This window comes from Macaca thibetana, chromosome 5 (assembly GCF_024542745.1).
Source record: "Macaca thibetana thibetana isolate TM-01 chromosome 5, ASM2454274v1, whole genome shotgun sequence".
In the NCBI taxonomy this organism is placed as follows: domain Eukaryota; kingdom Metazoa; phylum Chordata; class Mammalia; order Primates; family Cercopithecidae; genus Macaca; species Macaca thibetana.
This window is the reverse complement of record NC_065582.1, coordinates 107,463,293-107,475,595: the sequence shown is the minus strand read 5'-3', so window position 1 is coordinate 107,475,595 and position 12,303 is coordinate 107,463,293. Positions and strand designations below refer to the sequence as shown.

The following is a 12,303-nucleotide window of genomic DNA, read 5'->3' as shown; positions in this document are numbered from 1 at the left end:
GCACGTGAGGAGAGAAGGTGAGGGATGTCATTTTATCTTTCAAGAACTCGTTTGAGGGAAAGGTCAAAGTACTAGACTACTAAGTAGCTTTAGGGAGCAGCAAGGTCAAGTTTTCTTAGGATAACGAAATATAGTGTTTTTGTATATATCCAAAGACCATTTTAATGTGGAATATTTTTGATGTGGTGCTTTGTTACTAGAATCATTTTCTCCACAGCTGGATCTTTTATTTATATTGTGTGATGAGATGCATGAAATGACTCCCTTACAGTCTTTCATCTGCCTATAACCAGCCTGACCAATTATTGGATCATTATCAATTAGATTTTAAGTTGTATTTTTCAGTTTATTTAAAAATTTCTCTCTTTGTGAGGCATTCCTTGGTGAGTTTTCTTTCTTTCTTTTTTTTTTTTTTTTATTAAGTGAAGCAAGGCAGTAATATATTACAAACGAACATTCAAAAACACTGCTCAAAGAAAAAATTTTTATTTGTGCCTCCAGGAACTTTTCACCAATGTTTTGGAAACTCTGGAGACTAAATTTATATACAAAGAACATAAAACTTTTCTGCTGTCGTTATCTTGCTCTCAACACTGGTGAAGTGGCATTACCGGGAAACATTATCTTTAGTCTATAAAAATGTGAACAGTATTGCAAACTAATACAATTAACCTGGAAGTGTACACATTCTTCTTGTAAGGGAATGGTAATCTGTAGCACTTCTCTGGGAACTAAAAGTGTTTTTTTGCACTATTCAGTTCTTCGAAAACTTGATAGGCTTTAAGGAGGAAGATGGTATTAATTCACTGGAAAATGGTTACAAGTCTGCAAATGACACAGATGCAACATTTCAATCACACGTTTCTTGTATAATACATGCAACTCTTATAAATGCTTTATTTCTTTTTCTTCATTGTACTCAAAGTCAAAAACAAAAATCTTCAATCCCTACTGCTTAAAAAATTAAGAACTAACTCTTTCACTCCGTTGTGTCTATGTTGACATTGCATAGTTCTCTTTATTCCCACAAATTGCTCTCTGTAAATACATTTGAAATGGATACTCCAGAGGCATGTGATTCTGAAAAAATAAAAAGCAAAGGAGGAACAAAGAGCAGCAGAAATGGAAATGACAAAAATAACTTGGACATCATTAATGTGTCGAGAGGTGAGTATGCACAGGGACTGTGTTAGGCACTGGGAATACAAAATCAATGTGACCTAATTCCTGATTTGAGGGAGAAACATTTGCATAAACATGTGATTATGTTATCAGATGTTGCATAAGTGCTATGTGTGTACAGGAAAAGGAAAATAATTTCTTAGTTCTGTGAATAACAAAATAGTCCACATTAATTTGTCAATGATAAAGTATAAATTCAGTATAACTCTGGATATATTTATTAAATGGATGACTATTATCTAAATGTGAATTTGAGAATAATCATATAAAGTACATTTTACATAGCTAGCACATATAATGTTAACCCCAAAGTATCTTTACAATAGCTTTGCTTAATTAGACATAACACAATAAGTCTATAGGACACAAAATAGATTTTATTAATAGGCACCATCATCATGTCCTTAACCATTTTTATTAGATCTTACCAACTATCCTTCCAAACTTAACTACTTGCTCAAGTAAGATTTGTCTTTGCCTATTTCTCCTAGAAGCGTCTGAATTGAAGCAGACAGCTGAATAAAAAAACAAAACATATCACTTCGGACAGATATTTGCACTGGGTATGGAAGGTATGTCCGGGAGAACAAATGGCAAAAAATTATCGTAGAAAAGAAATGCCCCAAATGCGCAAGTGATTATTTGTATAGAAGCAACTACTCTTTTTTTTGGAAGAGAAGATCTGTGGTTTGGGGGTTGGGTGGAAGGTAAATATTCAATGTGGCTGGGATTCTGCAGGTTGGGAGGGCAAGATCTAATTACCTGCTTTGCATTCTTCCTTGGTCAGCCATCTCAGAGTGCCTCTTCTAAGTCACTTAGCTTTTCATGCATCTAGGAAAATGGAAGCTATTGTTATGGAGAGGCAGAGGAAGTCAGTGGCATCAATTCACTCAGCCTCATGCCTTGAATGAGATTAGTCCTCGAAAAAACAAAAAACCACAAACAAAAAGCTATTTGTATGTGCTTGGAGGGGTCTGTTTTGGGTGCTTAATACCTCTCTGCTTTTAAGTCCTGATTCCACCACTTACAGTCATGGGACATTGCAAAAGTTACTTAAACTTTCTAAACCTCATTTTCCCATCTCCCTTAAATGGGAATAATTTTAGTATCTTTTCTATTGAGTTATTATGTGCATTAAATAAGATAATCCAAGGAAAATACCTGGCACATAGTAAGTGCTCCAAAATCTACCCCTTCTTTTTATTGTTATTGAAAAAAGCAAAGAATGCCCTCCTTTTATCATATTCCTAATTAATGATGAAAAACTTCACTGATTATTTACAAAGAAATATAGCAACTTTTTTTTTGGTAAGACTTTTAGGAAGGCAAAGGGACACTTACTTAAATTGAGAATAAATATTTTTTCTCTTTACTTCTTTTCTTTCTAAGGAATACTAATAGTGCTTGCCATCTCATGGGATGTTATAAGGATGAAATGAGAAATAAAGTATTCAGGACAGAGCCTGCTGAAATGATGTGCTCAAAAAGTGTTAGCTCTTATTAGTTTTTAGTACCCTTCTCTGGTGCCGTGTGGGCTTTCAGTTAATTATTTAAATTCTTTGCATCTTTTACACATTTAACAATTACTATATCTATTCTTATGTGACATATTCCAAGAAACTATACGGGAGAGTTTGGGACTGGAACATAGTTATACATATTTATAGTAACTGAGATTTTTTTTCCTTTGCAGGGAGCAAGTAATCAAGTTCTCTTTAATCTCTTTCTCAAAGAAGATGGAGAATTTGCTTTATATTTACTAGAATATAAGGCTTTATAAATAAAATCGAACACTGTTGGACACATTCGAGGCAGGCTTGGCTTTGTGGTGACATAGCCTTTTTTTTTCTTGAACATACAAATATATCTTAAGTTAAATGTATAAATCACACAGGAAGTAAAATAAAGTTAGACGTTTAAAGAAGGTAGATAATGAGAAAAAAAGGGTATGCTTATGATTTCCCAAGGCACAATAGTTGTAAGTATGGATGGGCTATGAAACTGAGCCAGCATCTAGTGAGGTAGTCATAGGCTCTGGTAAGTTGAAAATAAATGAACATGGTAAGAAAAATATAGTAAACATGAGAAAGTGTCGATGCAAACATGTAATCAATAAATGGTCATATTTAAAAATACAAAAACCCCTAGAAAAGAGAGCTGATCTCTTTTATAGTATTTTTTATTTGTAAAAGTAATACTTTCTTGGTTTGAAAAAAATTATAGAAATATATGAAGCAAAAAGTACAAGTTCTCATCCCTCTGCCTCTGTGCCTCAACCATTTCCCCGAGGTAGGTATTTTTTTGGTGTGTACCCTTCTAGATATTTTCTGCAAAATTTTCTGTTAATCATGTATGTCTCCATGTATCTCTTCTCTATATTTATATCTTTATCTCAAAGAAATATGGGAAATACTATTTTTTTTTTTTTTTTTTTTTTTTTTTTTTTTTTTTAGTCAGGGTCTCACTCTGTCACCCAGGGTGGAGTGCAGTGGTGCAATCATAGCTCACTGCAGCCTCAGTCTCCTGGCATCAAGCAGTCCTCCTGCCTCAGCCTCCTAAAGTGCTGGGATTACAGGCATGAGCCAGCACACCTGGCCAGAAATATTTTTGAACCGTTGATATTCTTAGGCGATGAAGGTATACATGGAAGACACCTAATTAAAGGCTTTGGTAACAAGTACTTTAAGGAAAAAAAATTAAACATCTATTGAATCCTTATTACCATCATCAGCATTTTACAGTTTATAGAGCACTTTCATGAGATGATCTCATTTGAGTCTCATAGCAGTTCTTAAGGTAGGTAAGAATTATTATTTTCATTGACAAATGATGAAGCCTCTGACTGAAATGATTAAAAGATAATGCTCAAGGACATTCCAAATCCTTATTTTCACCATATCAAGGAAAAGACAATGGAAAATTAGAGGTATATTGGCCTGGGCATCCCTTTGATTACAGTCATTTAAAATCGATTTTTTTTTTTTAAATCATGGAAACGTTCAAACACATAAAAGTAGAGAGAACAGTCAAATGAATCTTTAAGTACCCACTGTTCAACTTCCACAGTTATTAACTTTTGACCAATCTTCATATAACTTGTTAAGACATGGAGTCCAAAATACTGTTGGTAATGTAACCAAATTTGGAGATCATGGAGAGTAATTTATGCAGTGTGCTTTGAATATGAACAATGTATATTCTGTATGTACAAGCCCAGAAAAGTAGCTGGAGACAAGAAGTGCTTAAAGATTAAATTAAATTTGTCTTGGGTGAGGCTGTTACAATGATTCCTCATTTAAGCTCATCTTGCCATTATTTTCACCATCATAACCCCAGTTCCTGGTTCAGAGCCTAACATGTAGTAGGTGCTCAAAAACTGTTGAATGAATGAACCTTCTTTGCAGTTTAGATCTCAGCAGCATGAAGAAGCCCATGCATTGTAGTATAACTAACCTTTGCAGAATGTTTCTTAATGTGTACCTGGTACTTACTATGTCCAAGATCTTGTGCTTACTAGCTGTGTTGGGGCCTATTCCAAGTGCCTTACATGCAGTAACTCCTTTAATTCTTGTAAGAACCCTGTGAAAAAGGTACTATTATAATTTTTTTTTGTGTTTCATAGATAAGTTACTAGTAAGTTGGTAAAGACCACCCAGATAGTAAGTGGTAGATCAGGGAATAAAATCCAGGCAGTGGCCCCAGAGTCTGTGCACTTAGCTACTATTCTGCTGTCGCATCTGAATAGCATCTGTGGAACACTCAACACATTTGGGGCACTTTGCTAGGTGGTTGCAGTACTGTTGGGTTAACTCACAAAAGTCACTCCTTTGCGATGTTGGCTAATGAGAGGGTGCTGCACATGGAACAGACTTTTCTATCTTTCTTTTTCCTTTTTTTTTTTTTTTTTTTTTTTTTTTAACACACTTTGCCTTTTGTGTGTGTGTGTGAACCTAAGGCACTTCTAAGTGCTGTGTGGGAGGGAAAGTGGTAGACTGATTTCATTGAGACTCTGCCAAATTCTGGTCTTGCGGCCATCAAAGACGCATCATTTCCTCCAAGACTTCTAAAGGGGGCTATTACCACCGGCCTGCAGGTTCTGGTTTGCATTCAGAGGAGACGCTATCTTCTTAAATGAGACATGGAAGAGGAAGTGTCATGAATTGTAAATAAGGCTGATAGGGAATTGTTTGGTGATGGAGATGGATAAAAACTGCCCTCTCCTTACCAGGTTCCATCTCCCACCACTTTATCCAACACTGCCAGAGTCCATCCTATTTTATTTGCTAAGTTTACTAGCAGGAAGAGAGGAGTTTCTTTAAAGATTCTCTCCCCTCCCCAAATAAATACCTCCCAGATAAATATGAGTACATCTATACAGTAGAGCACGATGCCAACATTGAAAAGATGGAAAGATGAGCTTTGTTCGCAGCCAGCTTGGGCAACATAGTGAGACTCTGCCTCTTTAAAAATAAATAAATAAATAAATGATGGAGCTTTTAAGGTTGATGTAGAATGAATCTCCAATGTATATTATAAAGTGAAGGCTGGGCAGGGTGGCTCATGCCTGTAATCCCAGGACTTTGGGAGGCTGAGGCAGGAGGATGGACTGAGTCCAGGCGTTGGAGACCAGCCTGGGCAACATAATGAGACCTTGTCTCAAATAAATAAATAAAATTTAAAGGGAAAAAAGCAAGGCTCAAACAGCATTTACACCACGCAATTGTGGAAAGAGGAGGGTGACATATCTACATACTTGTGTTTAAGAATCTGCTTGGGAAAAAGAGGAAACATAAAAATTCCTCTGCCGAAAGAAAGTCTTTTCGCTCTAAACCTTTTTGTGTTTTTCCAAAAAAATTTTTTTTGCCATATACATTCATTATATTTCAGTGTTAAAATATTTCATCTGTCAACTTGGAAAGGTAGAAGGATGAATACAGTAAATATTTAAAAACAGATGAAGATAAGTAACGGGTTACATTAATTGTATACAGTCAATCCAGTTTGAATTAGGTGTAGATATAATAATTCTGTGTGTTTATCTTGGTGAAGAATGGTCCTTTAGGTTGTCATTAAAAAGCTCCTCTGGGAGGTAAGAGACATAGGCATTTGCAAGATTCATATTTAATGAAGTAAAGGGACATTTGATGTCACTCCCCAGGTGTGGGGAGATGTGGACAGAAAACAAGAAGGAACGAATGTGGTCAGGAAGGAATTGGAGTTCCCCTCCGAACAGCTGCCGCAAGAAGTCCACACACGTGGAGACAGTTGTGCAATTTGGTCACAGAGTGTCCTAGGTGCTTTTGCTTCATTGCTCCTCCACTGAAGCCCGCTGGCAGCTGGTCTCCTTCCCCTGGGCCTAAGGATATCTTGGTTGGAAGCTCTGTTCTGAAAAGGGGCCTGGCCAGTTTCACTAGGGCTCTTTGTTGGGGAACACGATGGACAAAACCCTCTCTTACGGAAAGCCTCATGCCAGGGACGGGCCCAGTATACTCCAGTTCCCTGGAGCCCTGCTATAGGTTTTCTGGCGAGAGCCAGGCAGGGGTCCCAAACCAAAATGCCTTCCTGGGGCTAGGCAGGTAACTTCAAACTTGGAGCCGCCAAATATTTTGGGAAATAGCGGGAATGCTGGCGAACAGGGCGAGTGCGTTTTCTGATTAAGAGCAACCAGATTCAGCTTTTTAAACTACAATTATGCTGGCCAAACAAAATACCCTAATATAAAAACCAAAACTACTGACTGGAGCCGCTGCCAGCTTGCGACTCGGCGTATTTGGCTCAGTATCCGCTTCTCCCTTGTGGCTCCAAACTGCTGCAGATTCTCGGCCACTTTAGACGCGCGCGATGGCGGAGAGGGTCCTGCACTTTGACGCGCCTGGTGAGGGCGCGGTGCCTCTCGCTGCGCTCCTGGTGATGCTCCCCAAATTTCCGGGACCCGCAAGCGATTAAGCCTCGGAGTGGCTCAGCGCCTGTTACCGACTACTTTTTATTTACACCAGAAACAAAGCTGTTGCTCCGGGATGTTCTCTCCTGGGCGACTTGAGGCCTGGCGCAGTCCGTGCGTGTGGGGAAATGGGGAGATGTAAACAAGCTTGGGGAGCTCTAGATCGCCGCTGCGCACCCGGGCGAGGGGAGGGGCTGGCCGCATGGGAGAGCCCCTCCTCCGCCCCGGCCCCGCCCCGCATGGCCCCGCCCCCGCGCTCTAGAGTTTCGGCCCCAGCTCCCACCCCGCACTGAGTCCGGGGACCCCGGGAGAGCAGGCGGTGTGTGGTCACTGCGTTTCCTCTGCCTGCGCCGGGCATCACTTGCGCGCCGCAGAGAGCCAGTCTGGCAGCCGGGATATCCTCTCCTACTGGCATCCGCAGACGCCCCTGCAGCCGCGGTCGGCACCCGGGCTCCCAAGCCGTGTGCGCTCAACGGTCCTGCGCTGCGCGGTGGCGCGGATTCCGTCTCCGCGCCTCCTTCTCTAGACAGGCGCTGGGAGAAAGAATCGGCTCCAGAGTTCTGGGCATTTTGCCCAGCTCGAGGTGCAGGATGGCGAGCAAGGTGCTGCTGGCCGTCGCCCTGTGGCTCTGCGTGGAGACCCGGGCCGCCTCTGTGGGTAAGGAGCCCACTCCCGAGGAGGAAGGAGGACAGGTCGGGTGAGGGCGGAGAGGACCTGAAAGCCCGATCTAACTCCAGAATCGTAGAGCTGGAGAGTTGGACGGGACTTGACACTTCGCGATCTTTCATTGACCAGTAGGGAAACTGAGACTCAGAGACTGGCCCGATTATCTAGCGAGTCTGTGGTCTCCTGTGCTCTAGCCCAGTTCCTTTTCCAGGACTCTGGTCTGCGACAGGGACCTCGGCTGGAGCGTGTCCTGAGATGCCGACACACCGTCAGGCTCTTGGCAGGCAGAGGTGGGAAGGTGCCCGGGCTGGCAGGCAGGAGGTGCCTCCGCAGGCGAGAATAGCCGGTGAAAAGTTGTCTGGCTGCGCGCAACATCCTAGTCCGGGCCTAGGGAAGGAAACCTTGCAGGAATCTCAAGCCGGGTCTCCCGGATCGCACCATACACTCGGTTCTGCCTCTTTGCGAGTAGAGCCGCGACCCGGCCCGTTGTTGTCTTTATGCTCGAACACATTTGCACACCCACTGTGTGAAGTGGGGTCTGGAGAGGAGAGAAACCTTTTTTCCTTCTTTGGTGCAGGACGCCACTCTCCTTGCAGAGAGAAGAAGGAGGGGAATAGGGACTTGTCCTGGGGGCTGTGACAGCTTCCCTAAGGGTCTCCAAGTAACAGCCAACTGTCCTGCGTAAAGCATTGCACATCTTCCAAAGCGCCGTGGTCCTTGGAGTAAGCGCATAGTCAGAAGTTCAAGCTCCGAAAACCTTTCCTGTGGTACTTGGTACCTAGCTTTAGTGCCATTCCTTCCTCTCCCTGCCACCTAAAATTTCTGTCTCCTTCAATTAGGAGCACACACGTTCTTGAGGCAATAGCTGTCTGTCTTTTCTTCCTCACTTCCCTTTCTCTCCCCACCTCTTAGATAGTATTTCTTTCCTGCAGCCAGTTTGCTGATGTCCAGATTTCCACCCTTTCCAGGGTGAGAAAGGGGAAAGGGTCACAGAAAGAAAAAACAAGGTCTAATAATTCAGGGAAAAAAATTTCTTACTTCCTAAGACAAGAATCACATGTCTTAAAAGACACTCACACCCACATACAGTACCAAGATCATCTGTCCATGGTTATTGAATTTTCTTTATAATGACTTGGTTCAACGGGGCCAGTCCACCATGGACATTCATTTGTCCCTGACAAACCCTCTCTCTTCCCCTTTATGGAAAGAGAATGAAGGTCTGGAACATGTGGTTTCTCTGTATTCCACAAATAAGTTAGTTGCTTTTAAGCCTGGGGTGTTTCCTAGCGCAGTAGTAACGGCAGTCGGCAGTTGGGTCGCCCTGAATATAATGGTGAACTTGCCCTTTTGGAGTGCATTACTTGCTTAATTGGATTGGGCTGTAATTGGTGCCATCAAATTCTAGAGACAGAGGCACTGTTGTTTTTCCTTCCCGTCTTTGAGCTGGAAGGGTAACAGTGCACAAATTAATTAATATTGGTTATGGGATTTGAACATAGAAGGGCTTTTTATTGAGTAGTAGCATATGTACCTCTTACAGTTATTTCTTTAGAACTTTCTGAAGAGTCCAGCTCAAGCTTGCCAATGAAATGAATGAAGTTAAATGGAGCAAAAAAACCCAAAAAACCCAAACCAAAACCAAACCAAAACAAAACAAAAAAAACTGTTGGTCTACAAATATGAACGTGAAGTTATCGAGAGCCTTGTTGAATAGATTTTTGTCGTAGACTTGTCTCTAGAGTAGTATGGCATTGTCTCAGCTTTCTATGAATGAAGGACATACGTTTTCTTTTTTAAAATATTTGTTACATAGGAAAGTGTGTCTAGAATGTGATTTGTGGCAATAAATGATGAGGGACCTTCAAGAGTTTCTCATTTTGGTAGCCGAGTGGGCACAGCTTATTGAGTTATTTTTACTGCCATTTTTTTCTCACAAGAATGTGCCCAAATAATGGATTCTTTCTCATTTGGATTGTAGTGTGAATTGTACATCACGTTTTCAGCATCTTTCTCAACCTAGTGTTCCCCAGTCAAGTTTGAAATCTGTGTTATCCAAATGAATTGTTTTCATTTTCCTTTTCTTAGACAAAGTGGGATGGTTTCATTTTGCTTTTAAACACTTTGGTTTTTTGTTTGCCTGTGTTGGGGGCAGTCATTCCTTTCATATTAAAAAGTACTGTGCAGGCTGGGTGCAGTGGCTCATTCCTGTAATCCCAGTGCTTAGGGAGGCAGAGGCAGGAGGATCGCTTGAGCCCAGGAGTTCAAGAAGTGCTTGGGCAACATAGTGAGATCCCATTCTCTATTTAAAACATAAATATAACCCCCCTTCCACACACAAAGTACTGTGCAAATTAATTAAACATGACCACCCAGACCAGCAGCAGTCCAAGAGTGGCCCATAGACCATCTGTGCTAGGGTAACTTGAAATGCTTGTTAAAAATGCAGATTTGTAGACCCAGGGATATTCTGACACAGTCTAAAGTCTTAAGAACAAAACTGCCCTAAACATAAGTCAGTACCAACGCCAGTTAATTTCTGAGATATATTGGTATAACTTAGTTTCCAGTTATTTTAAAACCACATTATTGATTTAAAGACCATGATATGGACCAGTTATGTCAGTAACTTATTTTGCACATCTGTGCAGTGTGTGAGAACATGTGCAGTCACTTATTCATTTTGCCTGCATTTGTTCACATTGGGGTTCTCAGATTCAATGCATTGGATGTTTGCACTGGATATTTACTTATACTCTCTCTATTTATACCATCTCATACTTCCTCCTATTTGTTCATACTCTCTTATTTGCCCAGCAAGGTCAATGCCAGTTTAGGCCTAGGGAGTCATTTTTTCTTAGTTGATATGACTTAGAAAGCTTGGGTGCCTGCCCAGCATCAATTACTTTTTTAAAGCTGGTATTTTCTAAGTCTTGATATTTGTTAAGACTCTAGCATAGTGGACAATTTTTCTTTCTCTCATGCTTTTTCAACACCTCATAGCTCTTCACATTTAGTTGACAGAGAATTCAATTATCTTGCTGTAGAGTGACCCGTGGTGAGGAATCTATGCCGTGGTACTTTTCTGGTTCTTATCCCTTTTAGGTAAAGACAAGTTTCTTATGTCTGAAGCTTGATGTCAGGATGAGTTCAGGGCTTTGATGAATAAGTTCAGATCTCTCAATTGTAATTCATTAGCATTACACTTAAAAAAATTTATATGCTTTTTTTAAAAAAGGGTAATGCTAATGAATTACAATAGAGAGAAAAGTACATTAGTTTGCACGTATGTGTGAAATTGGGAAAATTTTTCACCAAAAAATCCATATGCTTTTTTAAAAAAGGGTAATGCTAATGAATTACAGCAGAGAGAAAAGTACATTAATTTGCATGTATGTGTGAAATTGGGAAAATTCCACACATATATAAAAGTATATTAACATGCATGTATGTGTGGAATTGGGGAATGTTTTCTCTTCCTCAATTTCTCTCCCATGCTTTTAATGTACAGTCTTTATTGAGCCATTATTTCAGCTGTGGTAGTTTGGTTACCAGAGGAAGCACACTAGAAAATCGATAAAGGAAAATGAGACAAGGTCATAGATTCTCTCACTCCCTTCAGGGTACATAGATGAACTATATAGAAATCCCTCTAAGTGGGATTCATTAATCAGCAATTTAGTCAAATGTGTACATCCTATGTTTTATAAGAAATGTCAGTGGGTCCTTTCCCAAGGGAGTGAGATCATCAGATGAAGGTTCATTTGGTTTCAATGTCCCATATCCTTTTGTAAGACCTTGAAGTTGGCAATGCAGGAAAACAGGAACTCCACCCTAGCTCCATGAATTGCAGAACTGTTGTGTTGGTTTATGACCATCTGCCCATTCTTCCTGTTATGACACAGCTTGTGAACTTTTACTGAGAATGGTAAAAGTAAATTCCCAGTTTTATACAATGAATTGCTGAAGAGGCCTTTTAAAGTATAGAGTATGCATTGTTTATGGAAGGTGTTTCCTATTAGGTCTAACTCAGTGGCAACTACATTCATTTATTTAATTTGTTTCTAGGTTTGCCTAGTGTTTCTCTTGATCTGCCCAGGCTCAGCATACAAAAAGACATACTTACAATTAAGGCTAATACAACTCTTCAAATTACTTGCAGGTAAGGATTCATTCTAGATCTAGATTTCTTGTGTTAAGTAACTGATTGTTTATTGAGTGGAAATAATTTCCAGTAGAGTAGAATTGTAATAGAGCTTGTAGTAATTGTTCATAAGTGATGAGGTTTCTAAGAACTGATGTAATAATGAAAAATGAGAAGAGTTTTCTCTCAAAAATTCTGTACCATTTTGCTGGTGTTTTTATACTATTCTCTGCTAACATGCATACACACAGACACACATGCACATGAATACACACACACGCCCACATTTCAATAACCAGCACAGCCACCTGGCGTATGTTGGACATACACTCAATAAATGTGAATGAATAAATGAAGTTGAGGGCATACA

General features: G+C 40.3%; 2 protein-coding genes across 2 annotated transcripts in view; one reads left to right on the top strand and one right to left on the bottom strand.

Moving 5' to 3' along the window:
- Positions 1 to 12,303, bottom strand: part of TMEM165 (transmembrane protein 165) — a 777,160-nt gene that overhangs the window by 295,961 nt on the left and 468,896 nt on the right. The gene's annotated exons all lie outside the window — the stretch shown is intronic.
- The window catches only part of KDR (kinase insert domain receptor), a 47,522-nt gene continuing 42,630 nt past the window's right edge, over positions 7,412 to 12,303 (top strand). Inside the window, exons 1-2 of the mRNA XM_050790524.1 lie at positions 7,412 to 7,780; positions 11,858 to 11,951. Coding sequence (XP_050646481.1) covers positions 7,714 to 7,780; positions 11,858 to 11,951 — 161 coding nt within the window. The 5' untranslated portion in view covers positions 7,412 to 7,713. The remainder of the gene's footprint in view (positions 7,781 to 11,857; positions 11,952 to 12,303) is intronic.